Source organism: Oryzias melastigma, linkage group LG22 (genome assembly GCF_002922805.2).
Source record: "Oryzias melastigma strain HK-1 linkage group LG22, ASM292280v2, whole genome shotgun sequence".
NCBI classification, from domain to species: domain Eukaryota; kingdom Metazoa; phylum Chordata; class Actinopteri; order Beloniformes; family Adrianichthyidae; genus Oryzias; species Oryzias melastigma.
In genome coordinates this window covers 12,310,962-12,329,109 of record NC_050533.1, presented here as the reverse complement: position 1 = coordinate 12,329,109, position 18,148 = coordinate 12,310,962, and the positions used below count along the sequence as shown (strand labels likewise).

At 39.7% G+C, this 18,148-nt stretch overlaps 1 protein-coding gene across 4 annotated transcripts in view; it reads left to right on the top strand.

Annotated features, from left to right (window-relative positions):
- Positions 1-18,148, top strand: part of kidins220a (kinase D-interacting substrate 220a) — a 57,181-nt gene that overhangs the window by 1,414 nt on the left and 37,619 nt on the right. For 3 of the 4 annotated variants that reach the window (XM_024299627.2, XM_036209983.1, XM_024299292.2), the window contains exons 2-21: positions 2,280-2,438; positions 3,639-3,737; positions 4,344-4,442; positions 5,184-5,282; positions 5,882-5,980; positions 6,359-6,457; positions 7,943-8,140; positions 8,229-8,327; positions 8,570-8,668; positions 8,893-8,991; positions 9,102-9,279; positions 9,374-9,538; positions 9,620-9,799; positions 10,715-10,880; positions 10,968-11,119; positions 11,375-11,475; positions 11,712-11,897; positions 12,097-12,237; positions 14,674-14,911; positions 14,989-15,080. In XM_024299627.2, coding sequence (XP_024155395.1) covers positions 2,307-2,438; positions 3,639-3,737; positions 4,344-4,442; positions 5,184-5,282; positions 5,882-5,980; positions 6,359-6,457; positions 7,943-8,140; positions 8,229-8,327; positions 8,570-8,668; positions 8,893-8,991; positions 9,102-9,279; positions 9,374-9,538; positions 9,620-9,799; positions 10,715-10,880; positions 10,968-11,119; positions 11,375-11,475; positions 11,712-11,897; positions 12,097-12,237; positions 14,674-14,911; positions 14,989-15,080 — 2,721 coding nt within the window. In that variant the 5' untranslated portion in view covers positions 2,280-2,306. Of the gene's footprint in view, positions 1-624; positions 805-2,279; positions 2,439-3,638; positions 3,738-4,343; positions 4,443-5,183; positions 5,283-5,881; positions 5,981-6,358; positions 6,458-7,942; positions 8,141-8,228; positions 8,328-8,569; positions 8,669-8,892; positions 8,992-9,101; positions 9,280-9,373; positions 9,539-9,619; positions 9,800-10,714; positions 10,881-10,967; positions 11,120-11,374; positions 11,476-11,711; positions 11,898-12,096; positions 12,238-14,673; positions 14,912-14,988; positions 15,081-18,148 lie in introns of those variants that run through there. The other variant, XM_036209982.1, reaches the window with a different exon arrangement.

Sequence of the window (18,148 nt, the reverse complement as noted above, 5' to 3'; positions counted from 1 at the left end):
TCTGCCTATAAGCTTGTAAGGAGCGCGTAAACGAACTCTGAGGGGCGGGGTTACTCTGTGCCAATAGTCCCGCCCACAACGCAGTGGCAAATTTCTAAAGAATTTCTGCCAATGTGATGAAGATATGTCTTAAAGAGTGACACCTTCTATTTGATTTTGTCTAGAAACTGGATAATCATAATTAAAAGACCACTGGGAACGCCTTTACAATAAAAAATATATAGTTGGAGTGGGAGTTTAAGCATGAAAATACAAATTTTCTGCTTTTAAATCAATTTAATGTATTTTTTTAACTTTCATTTTGAAATTCTAAAATAAAAATATACATGTATTTTTAGTTAACCTTTGTGGAACCTTTACTACTAAAGTGTTGAATTATTACATCAAAAAAATTTAATAAGTCGTTTTTTTAAACTAGAAAAATACCAAAGATTGCTATAAAAGCAAACCGATTTATGAATTTGAATTAACATTTTTGATGGATTCTTTTATGAATATTTATTTATTCATTGTTTACTCAGTCTGTTTGTAATTAAGTCCTCCGTTTTTGTTCAATCTTAATTACTTTTTATCGTCTGCATCCGCTGAACCAAAGCCATTACATGCAACGGGCAGAAATGGGATTGTGTGTCTTTTGTGTGAAGGGAGGAGATGGGCGTGGGCTGTCCCCCTCATCTAATATTCAGCTCCCAGTAAAAAGGGGGATGCTGGGCCGTCTGCCCAGCAGTTGATTTTTTTTTAGTGACAGTGAGGAATCAGCAGTGACTCGAACTGGTAGATTCAGTTACTTTGACCCACACTAAGGTAAGGGTTAACAGCTCTTTTTTTAATATTAGTTTTGATTGAAGACTATTTTAGCTGTTTTATTGTCTGATTTCTAGAGGAGGGGGTTTTGTGTGGTTTCAGCTGAACAGAGGGGCAAAAGCAGAGATAAGCTTTTCACCGATTGCTTCTTGTGTGGTCTCTGAAGCCATTGTGTGGAGACAGGGAGCCGAGGAGGGTGTGTCAGCACGCTCCCTTTGGTGTCACTGTTAACAAAGGATTTCTGTTTGTCTCTGTGTGATTGACGCTGTTAACAAGTGATATGCAGACAAAAAGGGACAGAGGGCCGCAAACAAACAAAAATAAAAAAAATAAAAAGTCTGTTGGGATAGGCATCGATTGCCTTCCCAGATTTCATCTGAACTGTTGATCCTTTGTACTTCCAGCCTTATGACATCTGAGTGTTCTTCGACCTCAGCCTGAGCTGCTCGTTTCAAGGATTAAAACAAAGTATTGAGCCGCGTTACATAAATTGCCAAGGAGATGAAAGCTGCTTATTAAATTTGGCGTTAGGTCGGGCAGGAAGTTGTCCTCCATCGTGATGGGAAGCCTAACTTGATGAATTATAAATGAGTTTTTTATCTATCAAATGAAACTTTAATGTAGCAAAAGCAATTGAAGGGGTTTCTTTGTCTGAGGATTGATATGGTAGAAAATTAAAACTAAATTTCATTTTTTAACTCATGAGTGGGGTAAAGGCAGACATAATAAGGTTTCTAATGAATCAGGGGATGCAACCTCCAGTCAATAAAGCATTTTCTAAGTAGACATAGATTCCCTTTTTAATAATCAATATCTTTTATATCCCCACATTTAATAATCTGCATTGATTTCCATCTAAATAGTTGCTTCTTTGCACTCTGATGCAATTATTTTTCTTTTGAGTTTTTGCATTGAATATACCTTTTCACCTTCTTTTGTTTTGTACACAAAGTTCAGATCGTCAATTTACTTTCAGAATACGGAATACAGATTCGCCTCAAAGAGTCAAAGTTTAATGGCCAGAGTTAGCAGGATTTAACGACCCGTTTTACCGTCGGATGGGACTTTGGGATGCTTTCATGTCATTATGTCAAGTATCGGTTCATAGTCCCAGGTCGAGTGGATGCGCACAGTCAAACTGGAAAGCACTAATGAGCATCCTTATTATCGCAGGAGCTTTTACTTTGAAGGCCAATTAGAAAAATGTATCATTGCTTTTAAAGGATAAAAGAAATGTCCTCAGCTCTGATTTGATTTGTATTTATGGGTCGCATGAGTTCATATAAAACTGTTTTTTTTTATTTATGAATAGGATCAATAGGATTTTGTTTTTGATGTCCTGGGATTATCAGTTTCACACAAACACACCGTATTTTTCCTAGATTTACTGTTATTTTTGATTTCATTGGTTTGTACACATATATTTTTGTGTAGTTGCGCTAGTCTGGAGATGCTGATCTGCTCTCACTTTAAAGCGCTGTACAGGATATCCACCGGCAGCCATGGATACCACCACCTCCCTGAAGATGGCGTCTCTGGCTGTCCAGAGTCTGTTCAACTACGTGGAGGAGGAGGACCTGCCTGCCATAATAGCACACTTGGAGAAGTTCAGGGATGTGGACAGCAGGAGTGATGTAAGTCACTACAAATCCCTCACCAAGTGAAGTAGTTCATTTACAAGCTTTTAGGCAGAAAGGTGCTTTATTTGTTGTTTGTTATTTATTACAATCACTGGTTAATTCCTTATTTAGGTGGGACAACAACACAAGCAGCAACAAATAAACACAGGTTTATTTTAGTGGTGAAACAGATCTAAAATTGTTTCAGGATGTTTTGAAAAATGAGCTTAAATCTTTCACAAATTAAACGGCTCAGTTTTGCATCCAAATTGTAATTAATGCAGAAGGAATTTGAGTAATTTTCATATTTTAGTATATTTCAGATGGATAATTTACACACTTTCTTTTGTTTGGTTTGAATTTGTGAGAGTAGATCAAATTCTATAAATTATCCCTCAGTTTTAGCTTGTTTGGGGCTGTGTAAATATTAATTAAAAAAAAAGATAAATTATTGATCAACAGACTTTGAAAAGAAAGCACTGCATTAGCATCAGTTTCTCATATATTTTGGCTGGCTGGTGTATTGGATTGTCGATCTCCGTTTACACTGCAATTTGACCGCGTCAGAGTTCACCTGCCAGCAAACTGATCTCCACATTTTCAGACAGATCAGGGTTCACTTGTTGGCTCCACACCAAAGTTCATGTGAGCTTTCACGTTTGTCAAACAGTTACAGCCAAGGAAGCGGTCTCTGACCAAAATACCTGAATGTTGAAAAGCTTCCTTTATTTAATGCTGTAGCCACAACAGCTCTTCCAGGTGTATATCGGCTATGAGCGAGTGAAAAATTGGCAAAATTCTATGGGGCACGCAGGTCATACAGCGCTCAGTAAGCTCATAGAAAGAAAATGTTGGGACACATTTATCTATGGGCATACTGCAAGCGACAAGTCATAGTGAACACTCAAACAGAATTTAAAAAATTAGAATATCAGAGTGTAGTCAGTGTTGACATCCTCTGGGTGTCCCATGGACAGTTATGTGCACAAGCCATGTGTGCAGCATTCCTACAGGGTCAGTAAGAGGTCAGTATTCACAACTTACCTCTGAGTAGAGTGTGGTGTAAGGGCAGCGTACACCAGCGTGACCTATACGTCATAAGTATGTGGGACTTGCATTATCCTTATTAATACTTTACGATACACATGTTTGCCATATTTTGTAAATGATTTAGATTATTTAGAAATGGTTGCTTCATTTTGTTCCTTGTTTTAGAACGGACAGACCCCCCTGATGGTCGCAGCGGAGCTGGGCAACCTGGAGATCGTGCAAGAGTTCATTAAGAGAGGAGCCAATGTAGATCTGGACGATATTGTAAGAATACAAACACATACACACACACCTTTGCACGTTAAAATCCCTAAAACTAAAAGCAGCTCAGTTTAAACAGGTGAAAAACGACCCTCGTGGTTACAACATCGTCCATTTAGCGATGAAGACGTAACCGTTGGCTTTGATGTTCCATCTTGCTGAACTCACCAGTTGCAGTGCTTATTATAAGTCATCATGAGCCATAATGACACCTCATTACACACTTTTACCTTCACTCTTGACTAAATGATAGTATCTCCTCAGCAGACAACACCCTGCGTCTTCATTTCCAGCCCTGCGCCTGCGCACGTTTGCTCACACACCTTCTATTAGCATCACGCATATATGCAACCTACGATTACACATGGCTCACTCAAACTTTTGCTCACTCTCACTTGAAGAGGACAAGCCGTACATCCTGTAGTTTCTCTTTCTGCTAGTTTAACCCTGGTTGTTTTCAATGAGACATCTTGTTCCCAAGAGCATCTGGTATGACCAGCTGGTAGGTTTGGTAGTTTTGCCCATCTTTGGTTGTCGTGAGACCTCCTTTACCAACGTCGTCGGGCAGTTTGGGAGTTTGAATGACTAACAACCTGATCTTTTGTGCAGGACTGCTGGACTGCACTGATCTCAGCAGCTAAGGAGGGACACATCGAGGTGGTCAGGGAGCTGCTGGAGAATCATGCCAACTTGGAGCACAGAGACTTGGTAAGAAGATGGAAACATTTTTCTGTTTGGATGATTTTTGGCGATTTATTTTGTGTTGTAGAAATAAGTCAAATTAATATTTCTGTTATTTAATTTAGCTTTTTCTGGTTAGATAAAGAGGTAGTGCAATTTCTGATTAAACAAGATAATAATTTAGTTTAGAAATGGACTCTAAATTAAATCTGGAAGATGATCTATCTCTTTATATTTATTCTATTTACTGGACGGCCTGGCCTTTTAGCAGATATATGATGTAGCTGTTTCTTCTGGGCTTTAATAAGGCCTTGTTGTCATGACAACCTCACTTAAGTAGAATAATTAAAAACACAACTTACTACTTTACTATCTCTGGAGAAAATATAAAAATAACTTCAGAGCCTCTGTTATTTTGACAAAAAAATAGTTAAAAATGCTGAATTTATTCATGAGTTTTTGTTTGAGAAGTCTTAACTCTGTCGATGAGTCAGTAAGGGCGTGTTCAAGCAGAACAGGAAATGTCACTGCAAGTCATCACAGCTGGATTTGGAAGTGTGACGGAAAAATATCCATAAATAGAGCGTTTTCCAACCTGAAAATCTGCCCAGACTTAAACCATTGTATTGTTTTTGCTCTGTGTGATGATAGGATATGATTGTGTAAATCTAAACAGGATCTACAGAACTGTTCTGGTGATGTGCAGAGATCTTCAGGTGCTGCATTGTTTAATGACACTTTTTGCCCTCTTTTTCCTCCTTCGTTCAGGGAGGATGGACTGCTCTCATGTGGGCTTCTTACAAAGGCCGGACAGATGTGGCCGAGCTTCTTTTAGAAAAGGGGGCCAATCCCAACATCACTGGACAGGTATTGAAGCAAGTTTACTCATCGTTTGCATCTGTGTGCAGATTATTTAACCTGAAAGAAGCACTCTGATCACTTTTGAGCTACTTTAGAAACATTCCCAGTGATTTTTAATCTATATTTATGCTGTTTTTTAGGCGAAATCAAAAAACCAGTGTGGTTTTCAAGGACATAGTTTCTGCAGAGCCGTAGTAGTTCGTTAGAAATTCACCTCTGACTTGTGGGTGGGACTGTTGGGGCGGTCATTGAGCGGAGCAGGGAGCTTGTGGACTGCCTGATTCACATTGATTTAAACAAAGAAATACTCAGAGATTCAATTTTAAGCTTAATTTTTACTGTATACATCTTCCATCACGACATAAATACTACAAGAACATGTTTAAAACACCGAAATTGTAATTTTCATTGGAGTGGGTCTTTATAACGTAAGCCCTCTGGTCATTGTTGTTGGGATTTTAAACGGTTAGTTGCGTAGCTGTAATTGGACGCTTTAAGGCACAAAGCTTCTTAGTTTAAAGGGCTTAAAGCATTTGTACAACAACAGACGGACCACTGATCATTAGATGTTGGAATGACTTTTACCCTTTGCTCTTGCCCAACAGTACAGCGTCTACCCCATCATCTGGGCGGCAGGTCGCGGTCACGCAGAGATCGTGCACCTTCTGCTGCAACATGGAGCCAAGGTTAACTGCTCAGACAAGGTAACCACAGACTGACCGATGTTTACCAGTCACTTGTTTTTCATTGTGCGCACAGGTGAATTTTTAAATCTTTAAACCTGTTATTTTAGCTCGTCTTCCTGTGGGGATTGTATTACACTGTTAATGCCCTTCTATGGTGTGTTTAAGTTGTTTACCTGTGAGGTAATATGGGAAAGAGTGACAGAAATAGTTTGGTGTATATGAATGTTAGCAGTGATCTCATTACAATTTTTTTTTTTTTAGAACTAAAATTGTATCCCAATTTTTAAATGTTGTACCGCCTAGACACCAAATTAAGAACATACTATTTATAAACCATGACAAATTTTACAATTAAAAAAGCTGAAATTGACCTAATTTACCTCGTTTTCTTTGCAGTATGGTACCACTCCTCTGATCTGGGCTGCCAGGAAGGGTCACTACGACTGTGTGATGCACCTTTTAGCCAATGGTGCTGACGTGGATCAGGAAGGAGCTGTAAGTACACAATTGGACCCAGCTGGTAAAATGTTGATAGAAACCCCTAAGAAAAAAAAATTGATTGTAAAAGGGAACATTTTTGATCCAAAATAGGGCTTGTCCAATTATTGCAGTGGCACCCCAACCCTAGATGGGCAACTGCAACATGCCCCTCCCCCTCTGTCCCTGCCACCCTAGTCTGAGAAATTCATTAAAAAAAACTTTATTTTCAAAATTCACAGCTTATCTTTTGTTTTTTTCAATGGCTAACATTTTATTTTTTTGTACGCCTGGTGGTGACAAACGCGTCTGAGTTTTTGTTATCCACGCCCACATTCCTAAAATAGTCGTATCATATGTCATTTCATTTTGTTCAGCTTCAGCCAAAAAATTAATGTGCTAAATTTTCACAGTATTCCGATAAAAAATGTACGAACAACAGGGAAATGCCACTTTGGCAAGATCTCCACACTACCCCACTCAAATTCTGCAACTTTTAATTTCAATTTTTTTAACCAAGCAGCTTCCTAATGATCCAGGAGGAGTTAGGAATTAATGGATTAAAATCCCTAAGAAGAGTTAAAATTCGTAGAAGATATTGTTTGTAGTTTATTTTTTAGATAAATTAAGATGGCGGCTTCTTCATGAGGTTAAAGGTCAACAAAACTTTGGTAGTGGTTGTGGACTTATGGAGGCCAGCGTGTGCAATTTATTTTATTTTTTTGTAGTTTGCCTGCAGAAACGTTTTCCCACATTCTGTGAAATTGTGAAAAGTCCCAAATTTCACTTTGCCACAAAATGACCGCTAAACCTTTGAAACGTAGCTCAAACCTTAACGTACTGACAGTTAACAGATGAAAAAGAGATTATGTTGTTGATATTTTCCTTCTTTATCTATAGTGAGAGTTGAAGAACTGGATATGCCTGTTCCATGCCTGTTCCTTAAAGGAACAGGCCTTAAGGTGTTTGCCTAAAACAAATAAATAAATGTTTCAAGTACGTCTTCAGTAATCTTTGAAAGTGTTGACTCTTGTTGCTTCGCCACAAATATTTCATATTGTACAAAGAATTACAATTTTAATGGATTTGACTGTTCGTTTTCATCTTGTTTCTCTAAAATATTTGTTTTTCCATCACACTCGTGTCTGTAATATTGACACAAAAACAGAGATTATGGGTGTTAATGGCTCTTAAAATATGAAAAATAATACATTTTTGTGCCTGTTAGAGAGACAAACACGTTAATGAATGCCATCATTACATACTGGATCATCACAATTATGTTGGAGCATCTGTGCTCCTTCAAGTCATTATGCAGTCTGTGTAGAAACAAACCAAATGATGAGGCTGTTCCACACGAAGCATCAATGATCGGGTAGATTTATAGCTGCAGACGGCTCAGAAATGTTATTATCCGTGTAACAAATCTTAATATTTAAACATAAACATCTAAGAAATTAAAGAAATCTTGAAGTGTTTTATTTGATTTTTTTATTTTGCCAGAATTCGATGACGGCTCTGATCGTGGCAGTGAGAGGTGGCTACACTGAAGTGGTGAAGGAGCTGCTGAAGAGGAACCCCAACGTCAACATGACTGACAAAGACGGGAACACAGCTCTGGCTATTGCTGCCAAAGAGGGACACACGGAAATCGTGCAGGATTTACTCGACGCGGGAACCTACGTTAATATTCCAGACAGGGTAAGGCGCAAAACGTTGTTATTCGCAGTTGGAGTAAAAGGAAAACAAAATGGCACAATTCTTTACATTTTAATCTGAACTCTTTCAGAGTGGAGAGACGATGCTGATCGGAGCTGTAAGAGGAGGTCATGTGGAGATAGTGCGAGCTTTGCTGAACAAATATGCTGATGTAGACGTCAGGGGCCAGGTAGGTGTCACTTTCCCACAGTTTTAACACAAGCAGGAATCCTTCTTGTGTTTTCAATGTAAACATTAAAGTAGTCACCCAATATATTTATTTTTATTCACCCTTTAGTAAAGGTCAAACAAATGTTTAGAAATAAGTTACCAAATAATCAGAGTTTTTTTTTTTTATGCCAGGAGGACTTGGAGCACATTTATTCATTTAGAACAAATAAATCAACATTATTTTGTGTCTTTTCATACTAGGATGGAAAGACTGCCCTCTACTGGGCAGTTGAGAAAGGCAACGCCATCATGGTGAGGGACATCCTGCAGTGTAACCCCGATACAGAGAGCTGCACAAAGGTGAGCGACCTCCAAAAATGATAAACAGACGGTCATAAAATAATTTATTCATATTTAAATATTTTTTAAAATCCTAATATTATAATAAAACAATTAGTAAGCAAATTGTATTATCCAAATATCATTTTTTTTGTTGAATTTTTTGCATATACGTGTTTAATTTCACAATAAAAGTAGTAGTTCTATTTTTTTATATAAATTTGTTAATATTTTTATTATTTCAGGAAGGAGAAACACCACTTATCAAAGCTACCAAAATGAGGAACATTGAAATAGTGGAACTGCTGCTTGATAAAGGTGCCAAAGTGTCTGCAGTGGACCGGGTACTTCATTTACAAAATGTTTTTTTCACTGTCCTCAAAAGGAGATTTTTTTTTTTTTTTAAGTATTTTTTCTTAGATAAAAACTAATTTGTTGTTACATTTTAATCCAGAAAGGGGACACACCTCTCCACATTGCCATCCGTGGACGCAGCAGAAAACTGGCTGAACTGCTGCTGAGGAACCCCAAAGATGGCCGCCTGTTGTACCGTCCCAACAAAGCAGGAGAAACCCCTTATAACATTGACTGTACCCACCAGAAGAGCATCCTGACTCAGATATTCGGAGCAAGTACGACCCCTTTGTCCCATAATCATGCAGATTTGTGGTTTTAGTAACTTTATTGTGTCTTTTCTTTAATCTGATACCTCTGTTTCTGCATCAGAACACCTGTCTCCCACTGAGTCAGATGGAGACATGCTGGGCTATGACCTGTACAGCAGTGCTCTAGCAGACATCCTGAGTGAGCCCACCATGCAGCCCCCTATCTGTGTGGGCTTGTATGCTCAGTGGGGCAGCGGAAAATCGTTTCTTCTCAAAAAACTGGAGGGTGAGTTGCCGCAAACAACAACAAAAAAAAAATATCTAAGTGATCATAAAAGTTAAATTTTTCTAAAATCTTTCTCAACAGACGAGATGAAGACATTTGCAGGGCAGCAGATCGAGCCGCTGTTTCAGTTTTCCTGGCTGGTGGTCTTCCTCACTCTTCTTCTCTCCGGCACGGTGGCCGTAATCCTGGGTTTCACCGTGGATCATAAGTTAGCTATCGCCGTCTCCCTCAGCCTCCTCGCCTTTCTCTACATCTTTTTCGGTGAGGAGAAATTTTAAATGAGAAATTTCCTAATTTGCTCTGTGTATCAGTGGTGCTTTGGTTGAAGCATTTGGACAAACAGATGTGCCATAATGGTGCCCTTTCATGGTCCAAGTGTTGATGTGTTAAAAAACTGATTAACCCTTTTTAACACTGGAAGCTTAGCTCCATTGTTGATGTTCCTTGACTTAAAGTAATTCTTCAACTGTGAAGACAATCAACAAAATTCCAGCAGATTTCTGCTTGAGCCAATGATTAATTTATTAAATGTTGTCAATTTAAACAATTTACGAGCTCGCCATGCTAACACCATACAAAATCTTACAACTTCTTAAACTAACATTTTTCTCTAAAAACATTCCCAGTGATGCTTGAGGAGTTAGGAGGCAATTGATCCAACCCCCTATGAGAATTTTAAATTTGTTGGTGGGGATTTTTTGTTTTCTCGTTTATTTATTTATTCACGATGGTGGCCTCTTCCCAAGGTCGAAGGTCAGCCAACTTTAGTTGTGATTGTAGACCTAAACTAGTAACATGTGTGTGAAATTCCATGAAGATCGCTCAGGCAAACATTTTCTGTTTTAATATTGTACAAAAATGTGCCACAAAATGGCCGCCAAGCTGTAGGTCATGTGACCATCCCATAATAATTTCAAAACTGCCTTTCGATATCCTAGTAACATATGTTTTAGTTTTGTTGGTGGATTTTGAGCCCACTTAAGACATTTTTCCACCTTTCATTTCTTTTGATGGTTTCTCCTGCTGTGATGTCATCATTTTTGGGGGGAGGGTCATTCAAAATGTCTAACATTTTTGGTGAGTTTTTGAGTTTGTGGCAGGTCAGAACTTTTTGCTCAAAGGCGCAGTGAGAAAGAAGGATTATGAGATAAACGTTGGTGATCTTTTTACCATCAGCGCTGGTTTACTTTGGAAGCCGACGAGAGCGGGAGAGCTGGAGGTGGGCGTGGCTTATCAGCACTCGGCTGGCCCGTCAGATCGGTTACCTGGAGCTGCTGCTTAAGCTGATGTTTGTGAACCCTCTGGAGCTTCCTGAGCAGACCACACGTGCACTGCCAGTGAGGTGAGGAAAATCTCTCATTTGTTTCGTCACTCTTTTTATTTTTGGGGGTCAGACCAAAACTTTTCCCCTTTGTCATGCTACGCACAGATTCTTGTTCACGGATTATAACCGACTGTCCAGCGTTGGAGGCGAGACTTCATTGGCCGAGATGATCGCCACACTCTCTGATGCCTGCGAGAGGGAGTTTGGCTTCCTGGCCACCAGGCTCTTCAGGGTTTTTATGAATGATGAGATCAAAGGTGAAGCAGAAAAAAATAAAAACTTTTAGTGTTTTTTTGCAAATAAAATACCATTTCATCAGTTTGAGTCAGGATCCTCTTAATAATCAGAACATTCTTTTTCTAGTCTTGAAGGACATTGACAGTTAATTTACTATCATGAACACTGAGCACCAGGAAACATTTGCAATCTTTTCAAAATATTATGCATTATGTAAATGTGGTGGAATCTGAATTTCCCCTCATCTTACCTCCTTTCCATCTCAATTCCTGCAGGTCAAAAATGGAAGAAAACCTGCTGCGTTCCATCTTTCGTGCTGTTTTCCTTGACTGTTTGCTGCCTGATCACTGGAATGGCTCTGCTGGTTATCTTTAAGGTGAATAAAGTGCCAAAAGATAAATGTTCTCAAAGACCCATTCTGATAAAAAATGTGTTTTTAACATGTTCTTTTAGCATTTTTCTGATAATAGAGGACACATTTAAAGAAAATTAAGCTTAAAACTGCATTTTTGAGTATTTTTTTATTAAAATTGTTGTGAATCAGGACGAAAAAAGTTTTAGACAGTTTTTGTTATGTTTTAAAGGTTTGTGTTTCAATTTTTGCTTCTCCAGGTGGACCCTGAGAACATGACGGTGAACGCGGTGCTGATCGCCATGGCCAGCGTGGTGGGCCTGGCTCTGCTGCTCAACTCCCGAACATGGTGGCAGGTGGCCGTCTCTGTCCTAAACTCCCAAAGGAAGCGTCTGCACAGTGCTGCCAACAACTTACACAAACTCAAAAGCGAAGGATTTATGAAGGTGGAATAACGCATTTAACCAATTTCAACCAATCAGCTGCAAATAAAATTCCTTTGAAATGCTGTTGTTATTATAGCTAATGGGAAATTCTATTTGCTTATGAGGTTATGGCTGCGCCGCACGCTGTTGTCCGTTTGTCTTTAATTGATAAAGTTTGGGCATGTTTTCGCTCCGAGTCATTGTTTTGTCACTTCTTTAGGTTCTCAAGCACGAAGTGGAGATGATGTCCAAAATGGCCAAAACAATCGACGGCTTCACCCAGAACCAGACCCGCATGGCGGTTATCATCGATGGATTAGACGCATGTGAACAGGACAAAGTTCTGCAGATGCTGGACACGGTGTGTGTTTACATAACACAAGATCGTAAAGGAAAATTGGATTCTTTAAATCTAGAGTCACATGACCTGAACTTTCTCAGCGGGGTCGCAGATCTCTTGCTGTAGTTTGTGTTGCTGCCTCTGATTTGTTCCTGCAGCTCCTCTAACATAATGTTCATTAATCCTTTCACACAGGAGCTTTAGATCCAGTGTTTACATTATTTTGACTCGCATAACTCCTCAACCGTTTATGCAATTAATGTGACTTCAGTGAATTCTGAAGCGGGGAAAATCAGTCTTTAGCTGATGTGCAACATTTTACAGTAGCAAAGTGTTTGCACATTTACTGTAAATTAGCAGATTTTGTCACATAGAAAAGTGGCTTTCAGACGTTATGAAACACTTTGTGTTAGTAATATGGTACAAATCTAAAAGGAAAAATCACTTTTCTCTGCTTCAGAAGAACCAACCGATTTATGTTGATCGCGTAAACGGTCGAATAGTTATGCTAGGTCAAAGAGCGTGTGTTAAGGTTTCACTAGCTATGCCTCTGGTTTTAAAGGGTTAACATCGGAGCTTTACCTCTACTGTTGGCATTCTTTGGACTGCCGTAATTCTTCAAAGTTTATGCAATTAACATAACTCCAGTGGATTCTGAAACAGAGAGAGCAGCCTTAAGCTAATATGTAACATTTTACTTGTTACATATTAGCTTGTTTGCATTGTTAATGTCTGATCAGCTGATATTGTTGTGAAGTTATAAAACACTTAATGTTAGTAATGTGTTGCATATTGGAGCAAATTTAATACAAAAAACTGCTTTTCTCGATGTCAGAATCAACTGATTCACATCGATTGCGTAAACGGTTGAAGAGGTACGCTAGGTCAAAGAGCGTTTGGTATTTACTGTAGGTGGGGTTTCCGTTGCTAAAGTGGGTTAGTACTTTATCAGTCCAGTGGTGACATTCTACGCCTACTGTAACTCCCAACAGTTTACGCAACTAACATAATTTTAGCAAATTCTGACGTGTAGATAAGAGACGCAGAGCTTTTTTAACACAGATAAACAACACATAACTAATGTAAAGTGTTGCATAAAAGTGCAACGCCTCTTTTGTCTATGACCCACATATTTTCATTCCAAGGTTGTCACATATTGACATTTAGTTAGGGACCCCTCCGCATCAAAAATTGACGTTTTGGGTGTTCCCAACTCGTCTTTTTTTTTACGTTCTGGCTGTTCTCGTCATGTCAGCGCCCCCTAACCTCTGGGCCACAAACCAGTCCCGGACACGGACCACACCGGTACCCTAACTCGATACCGGACACGTATCATTACCTAACGCAATGCCACTGTACTGTACACAGACCAGGACCAGACGTAGTACCGGACACGGACCAATACCGAATTAAGGTTGGGGTTAAGGTGCCTTTACACCGGACGTGATCCGTGCAGCGGAGGCGTCGAGTTTCAATGTTAAGCTGGAGATGTCCCGGTTACTGTTGGGCGAAGGCGGGATTCACGCCAGCATGTCACAGAGCCCCCACGCTATCCAGCTGCCCGATGGACATCTCAGCAAGCTTCGCTTCCTGGGGTCTGGCAGAGCAATGCAGCATTAAGGTACTGGTACTGGCCCAGGACCGGTCTGCGACCCCGGATTTAATGGGATCAGCCAGCACGTCAAGAAACGAGTTGGGGACATCAAAAACGTCAAAAAGTGACTCAGAGGGTTCCCTAGCCACACAACAATATGTGATAACTTAGGGATGAGAATGTGTGACCACCACGGAATCAGCTGATTCATGTTAGTTCCATATACAAAGAGTTACACTAGGTCAAAGAGCATGTCCTATTTAGATGTCACTGGTGACAGCTCAGATGTTAAAGGGTTAAATAAATCTTTTTGGGGTTTTTTTGTGAGCAAAACTACGACCTCATTCTGGGACTCTTTATGTAGTCTTTAAGCACCTTTTCATGTTGATTTCTTATTTCTCACATACAAAGTCGAGTCTTGTGTTGCGTACTTTTCTTGCCAGCTCATTAAAGAGGCAGACATCATGTGATGTTGCTTGAGTTTATGGCGCTGACAGCTGCTTTAGGTACCGAGGTTCATTACCCTGCAGCTCAAGCCGGAGGGGGTTAACAAAGCATCAACGCATGGAGCACAAATGGATGTCCTGTGACACTTAAACAATGTTCTTTAGTCAGCAGAGGAAATCCCCAGCCTCATGGGCTGCGGACAGCCGGCTCTCACAGGAGACGTTAGGCTTAAGCAGTGTGCCTGGCTGTTGCCACCAGCTGATCAGACGCCAACTCTTAAATTTTATAGTGACAATACAAAAACTGAAAAAGTAGGAGATCCGTGACTGTCGAGTCTGCTTTGGTGGAGAGTCGTCATTTTCTGGTTATCTCTGATTAAAAAAAGGAGTAAATGATCTCCCCTTTTTTCATTTTAGGTGAGGGTCCTCTTCTCTAAAGGCCCTTTCATCTCCATCTTTGCCAGCGACCCCCATATCATCATAAAAGCCATCAACCAAAACCTCAACAGTGTGCTGAGAGACTCCAACATTAACGGACACGACTACATGAGGAACATCGTCCACCTGCCGGTGTTCCTGAACAGCCGCGGCTTCAGCACGGCTAAGAAGCTCTTCATGGCGACCACTACCAGTGGAGAGGCTCTGCCCACTGAAGGTGAGGACAATATATTAGACATTGCAGATTTTTTTTTACATTTAATACTGACCTTTACAATCATTTCCTCTATCCAGGATCGCTGGATGAGGAGAACAGGAAGTTGTCTCAGAACAGTCTGGCTCAGGATCAGAGCAAGTTGGGCAGCAGGAACGCTCTAAACCGCAGGGTAAAAACTACTCAATTAAGTCATAATTTATGCAAATTAGATTGGATAACGATTGGATCGTGGGACAAAGCATCAAATATAATAGTTGGTTCAAATACACAAAATAAATCCCGCTACTATAACCAATGACCAAATATATCCTGTATCCTCTCGGGGTATGGAGAGCTCCTCCCCCAAGTAGGGGAGTTGAAGTATCAGGGTTTTAATCATGAGTGAGGGGAAATTACAGAGTGAGATAAACAGGTGGATTGAAGTATTATCTGCTATTGTGTGGCCGTGGTACTGGTCCATTGTGGTGAAGAGAGGGCCAAGTTAGAAAGCAAAGCAGTCGATCTTTGGTCCAATACTCACCTATGGTTATGAGGTGCCAAATTTGTACCAAATACAAAAGGCTGAAACTAGCTTCCTCTGCATCCTGTTAGGATATGGTGTTCACATGGGACTGACACTACCCAATACATGTACTCAGAATTGGAAGGGTCTCGGTGCGAAAAGTCAAAGCAGTGCTAATCCCAAAATATAGTGTTGTATTATTCCGGCAGGACACAAACCGCAGCTAATAAATTCTCCTTCATGATCGATTACAAATGGTTGGTACTTCCAAGAATTATATATGACTCCATACAACACTGCCAAATCTGAGTCTCCAATTGATCAAATAGAATTGGTTCGACTTTGACTGAGAGTGTTGTACATAGAACTCAAAACCAGACTTGCGTGAATGCAAGAGTTTTGAACGTGGAAGCCCAAAATACACATCTACTCACGTTTAGATGGACTTTTTACGAAAAGTAGTCACTTGAACGTGCGTTTCAGAAGGGACTGTGAACGTAGCATTAGAGATTGGCTGAGAAGCATGGTAACCCTGAGAAAACTTGGAGTAGAGTCGCTGCTCCTCCACATCGAGTTGAGGTGGCTCGAGCATTTGGTTTGTATGCCGCCCTGATGCCTCACTGGGGAGGTGTTCTAGACATGTTCCACTGGGCAGAGACCTGGGGAAGACCCAGAACACGCTGGAAAAACTATGTTGACGTCTGTCTGAAAAAAAGGTACAAAGTGTGTAGTGAAGAGTTTTGCAGCCTAAAAACATCACGTTTTTGCATCTTGAGGGTTACTTTTTAGAACTGCAATAAAACAAGTGACCATTGTAGTATTGCGATTGTTCATAATTATGTAGTCCCATTAACCAGACTTGATTGAATACTTTCTTAGCAATATCAAAAATGATCATAAATCTTCACATTTGCTGAGTTCAGCACAGAAGAGGCTGCAGGACAGAGGATGATAAAAAAAAAAAAAAAAGAAAAAAAGAGCGAGGTGCCCTGCGTGCGGCCAAGATTCCTGCTGTAATTGATGTAATGGGTGTTTATCCTGCCTGCTGTGTTGCCACAGCCTAATGACAAGCCCTAGCAGCAGTGGGTCCCTGTGACAAAACACTGGCACCAGGTCTGCTGGCAGGAGGCTAAGTGATTCTGCTGCTGTCGCTGATGCCTTCCTCCTTCCTGTGAGACCTCACCCCCTACACCCCCACCCCCTGCCTTGTTTGTTCAGCATTTGTTTGTTCTTCAACTTTGTTCAGCGCCCTCAATTATTGTTGCTGGGCTTTTTTATCCTGGGGCGGGATTTCAGCTTGATTTTGGAAAAAAAGGAAGGTAAAAAAAAAAACATTCAGTGGAGTTGACCCCTCCCATATTTACTTATATTTGCTGAAGTTAAAGGAAGCTGATAAATGCAAACACTAAAATAACAGTCTTAGAATGTAATAAAAAAATTAAACTGTTTTACAAACCTCATTCATAGTAACATAATTGATGCTGCTTTTGGGTGTAAACTTTGCTCAAATGTCAATCTAGGTAAGGGAGGTTGTAAAGTCCCACTCCAATCATCTTTAGATCTATTGTAAATGTGTTCTCAATGGGCTTTTTTATTATGTTTATACCATTATCCAGGTGAAAACTCAATTCTGATTGGCTGCAGGGTGTGGATAAGGCTCAGTTAAGTGTGCATTATCATAAATTAATGCATGCCATGGAATCCTGAATCATCCAATGCTATGCAGAGGTCAGTTGGTTCTGCAAATATGGGGATTTACAAGAGAAATAAATGATCAATACATCGCTGCGCTGGCCTAAATGCTAGTTGGTATTCCAAATGTTAAAAAAAAAACAAAAAAAAAACACAGATTATCATAACAGCAAGACAATGGAAAAGACGGATGATTTTAGTGTACTCTAACCTGTTTGATTAATTTGATTATTTTGAAGACTCGGAACAGAAGATAAAGAAAAAAAAATCTAGGAAGTAGGACATTTTTGGAAATTGAACTATTTAGACTTAAGTATTTGTTTCTTTGAAATAAACTCTTGTAGTTTCTACGTCACACCTACAGGCTTTACTAACGACATTTTTTTCCATCTGCGGCTGATTCACAACGATTTTAATATAGAAATAGAAATGTATCTTAAAATGTATCTTAATCCTAATTTTCTGTATACATGTCTTCCATCATCAGTAAAAGGCCTCAAGAACATGTTAAAAACATGATTTTCATCATAGCAGGTCTTTAAGAGCTGCAGTTGTTTAAAATATATATTTACATATGTATATGTATATATTGTCCTCAGCTAGCTCTGAAAAGAACTACAAGAATGACATTTTGTCCAAAGAGTTTTAGATTTATTTGGTTATACCGTCTACCTGGCTGGCTAAGTCTCCAGGCAGGTGAAAAATCTCTTTAACAGGAGTTTATGGTTAGCATTGACTTTGCAATGAAACTGAAACTGTATTGTGCAGGTGTAAGCAGTTAATTACAGGTGGTCTTAGGAGCAAAGCTAAAACATTTTATATAGCAGGGGAGGGGCAGAAGATTTTGGAAGGATAAATTCTTCAAACATTTTATTGACTTTTAGCTCTGCACACTTGGTGGTTGTGTATTTATAATTTAGAAAAGCTTGAGAATGCGAAACACCATAAAAATAGTGCTCCAACAAGTTCAAATGTGTAAAAGCGGACTACTTTTAAGCTTCCTCCCACCATCATACTTTGCTGTTGAGTCACAAACGTTTTAC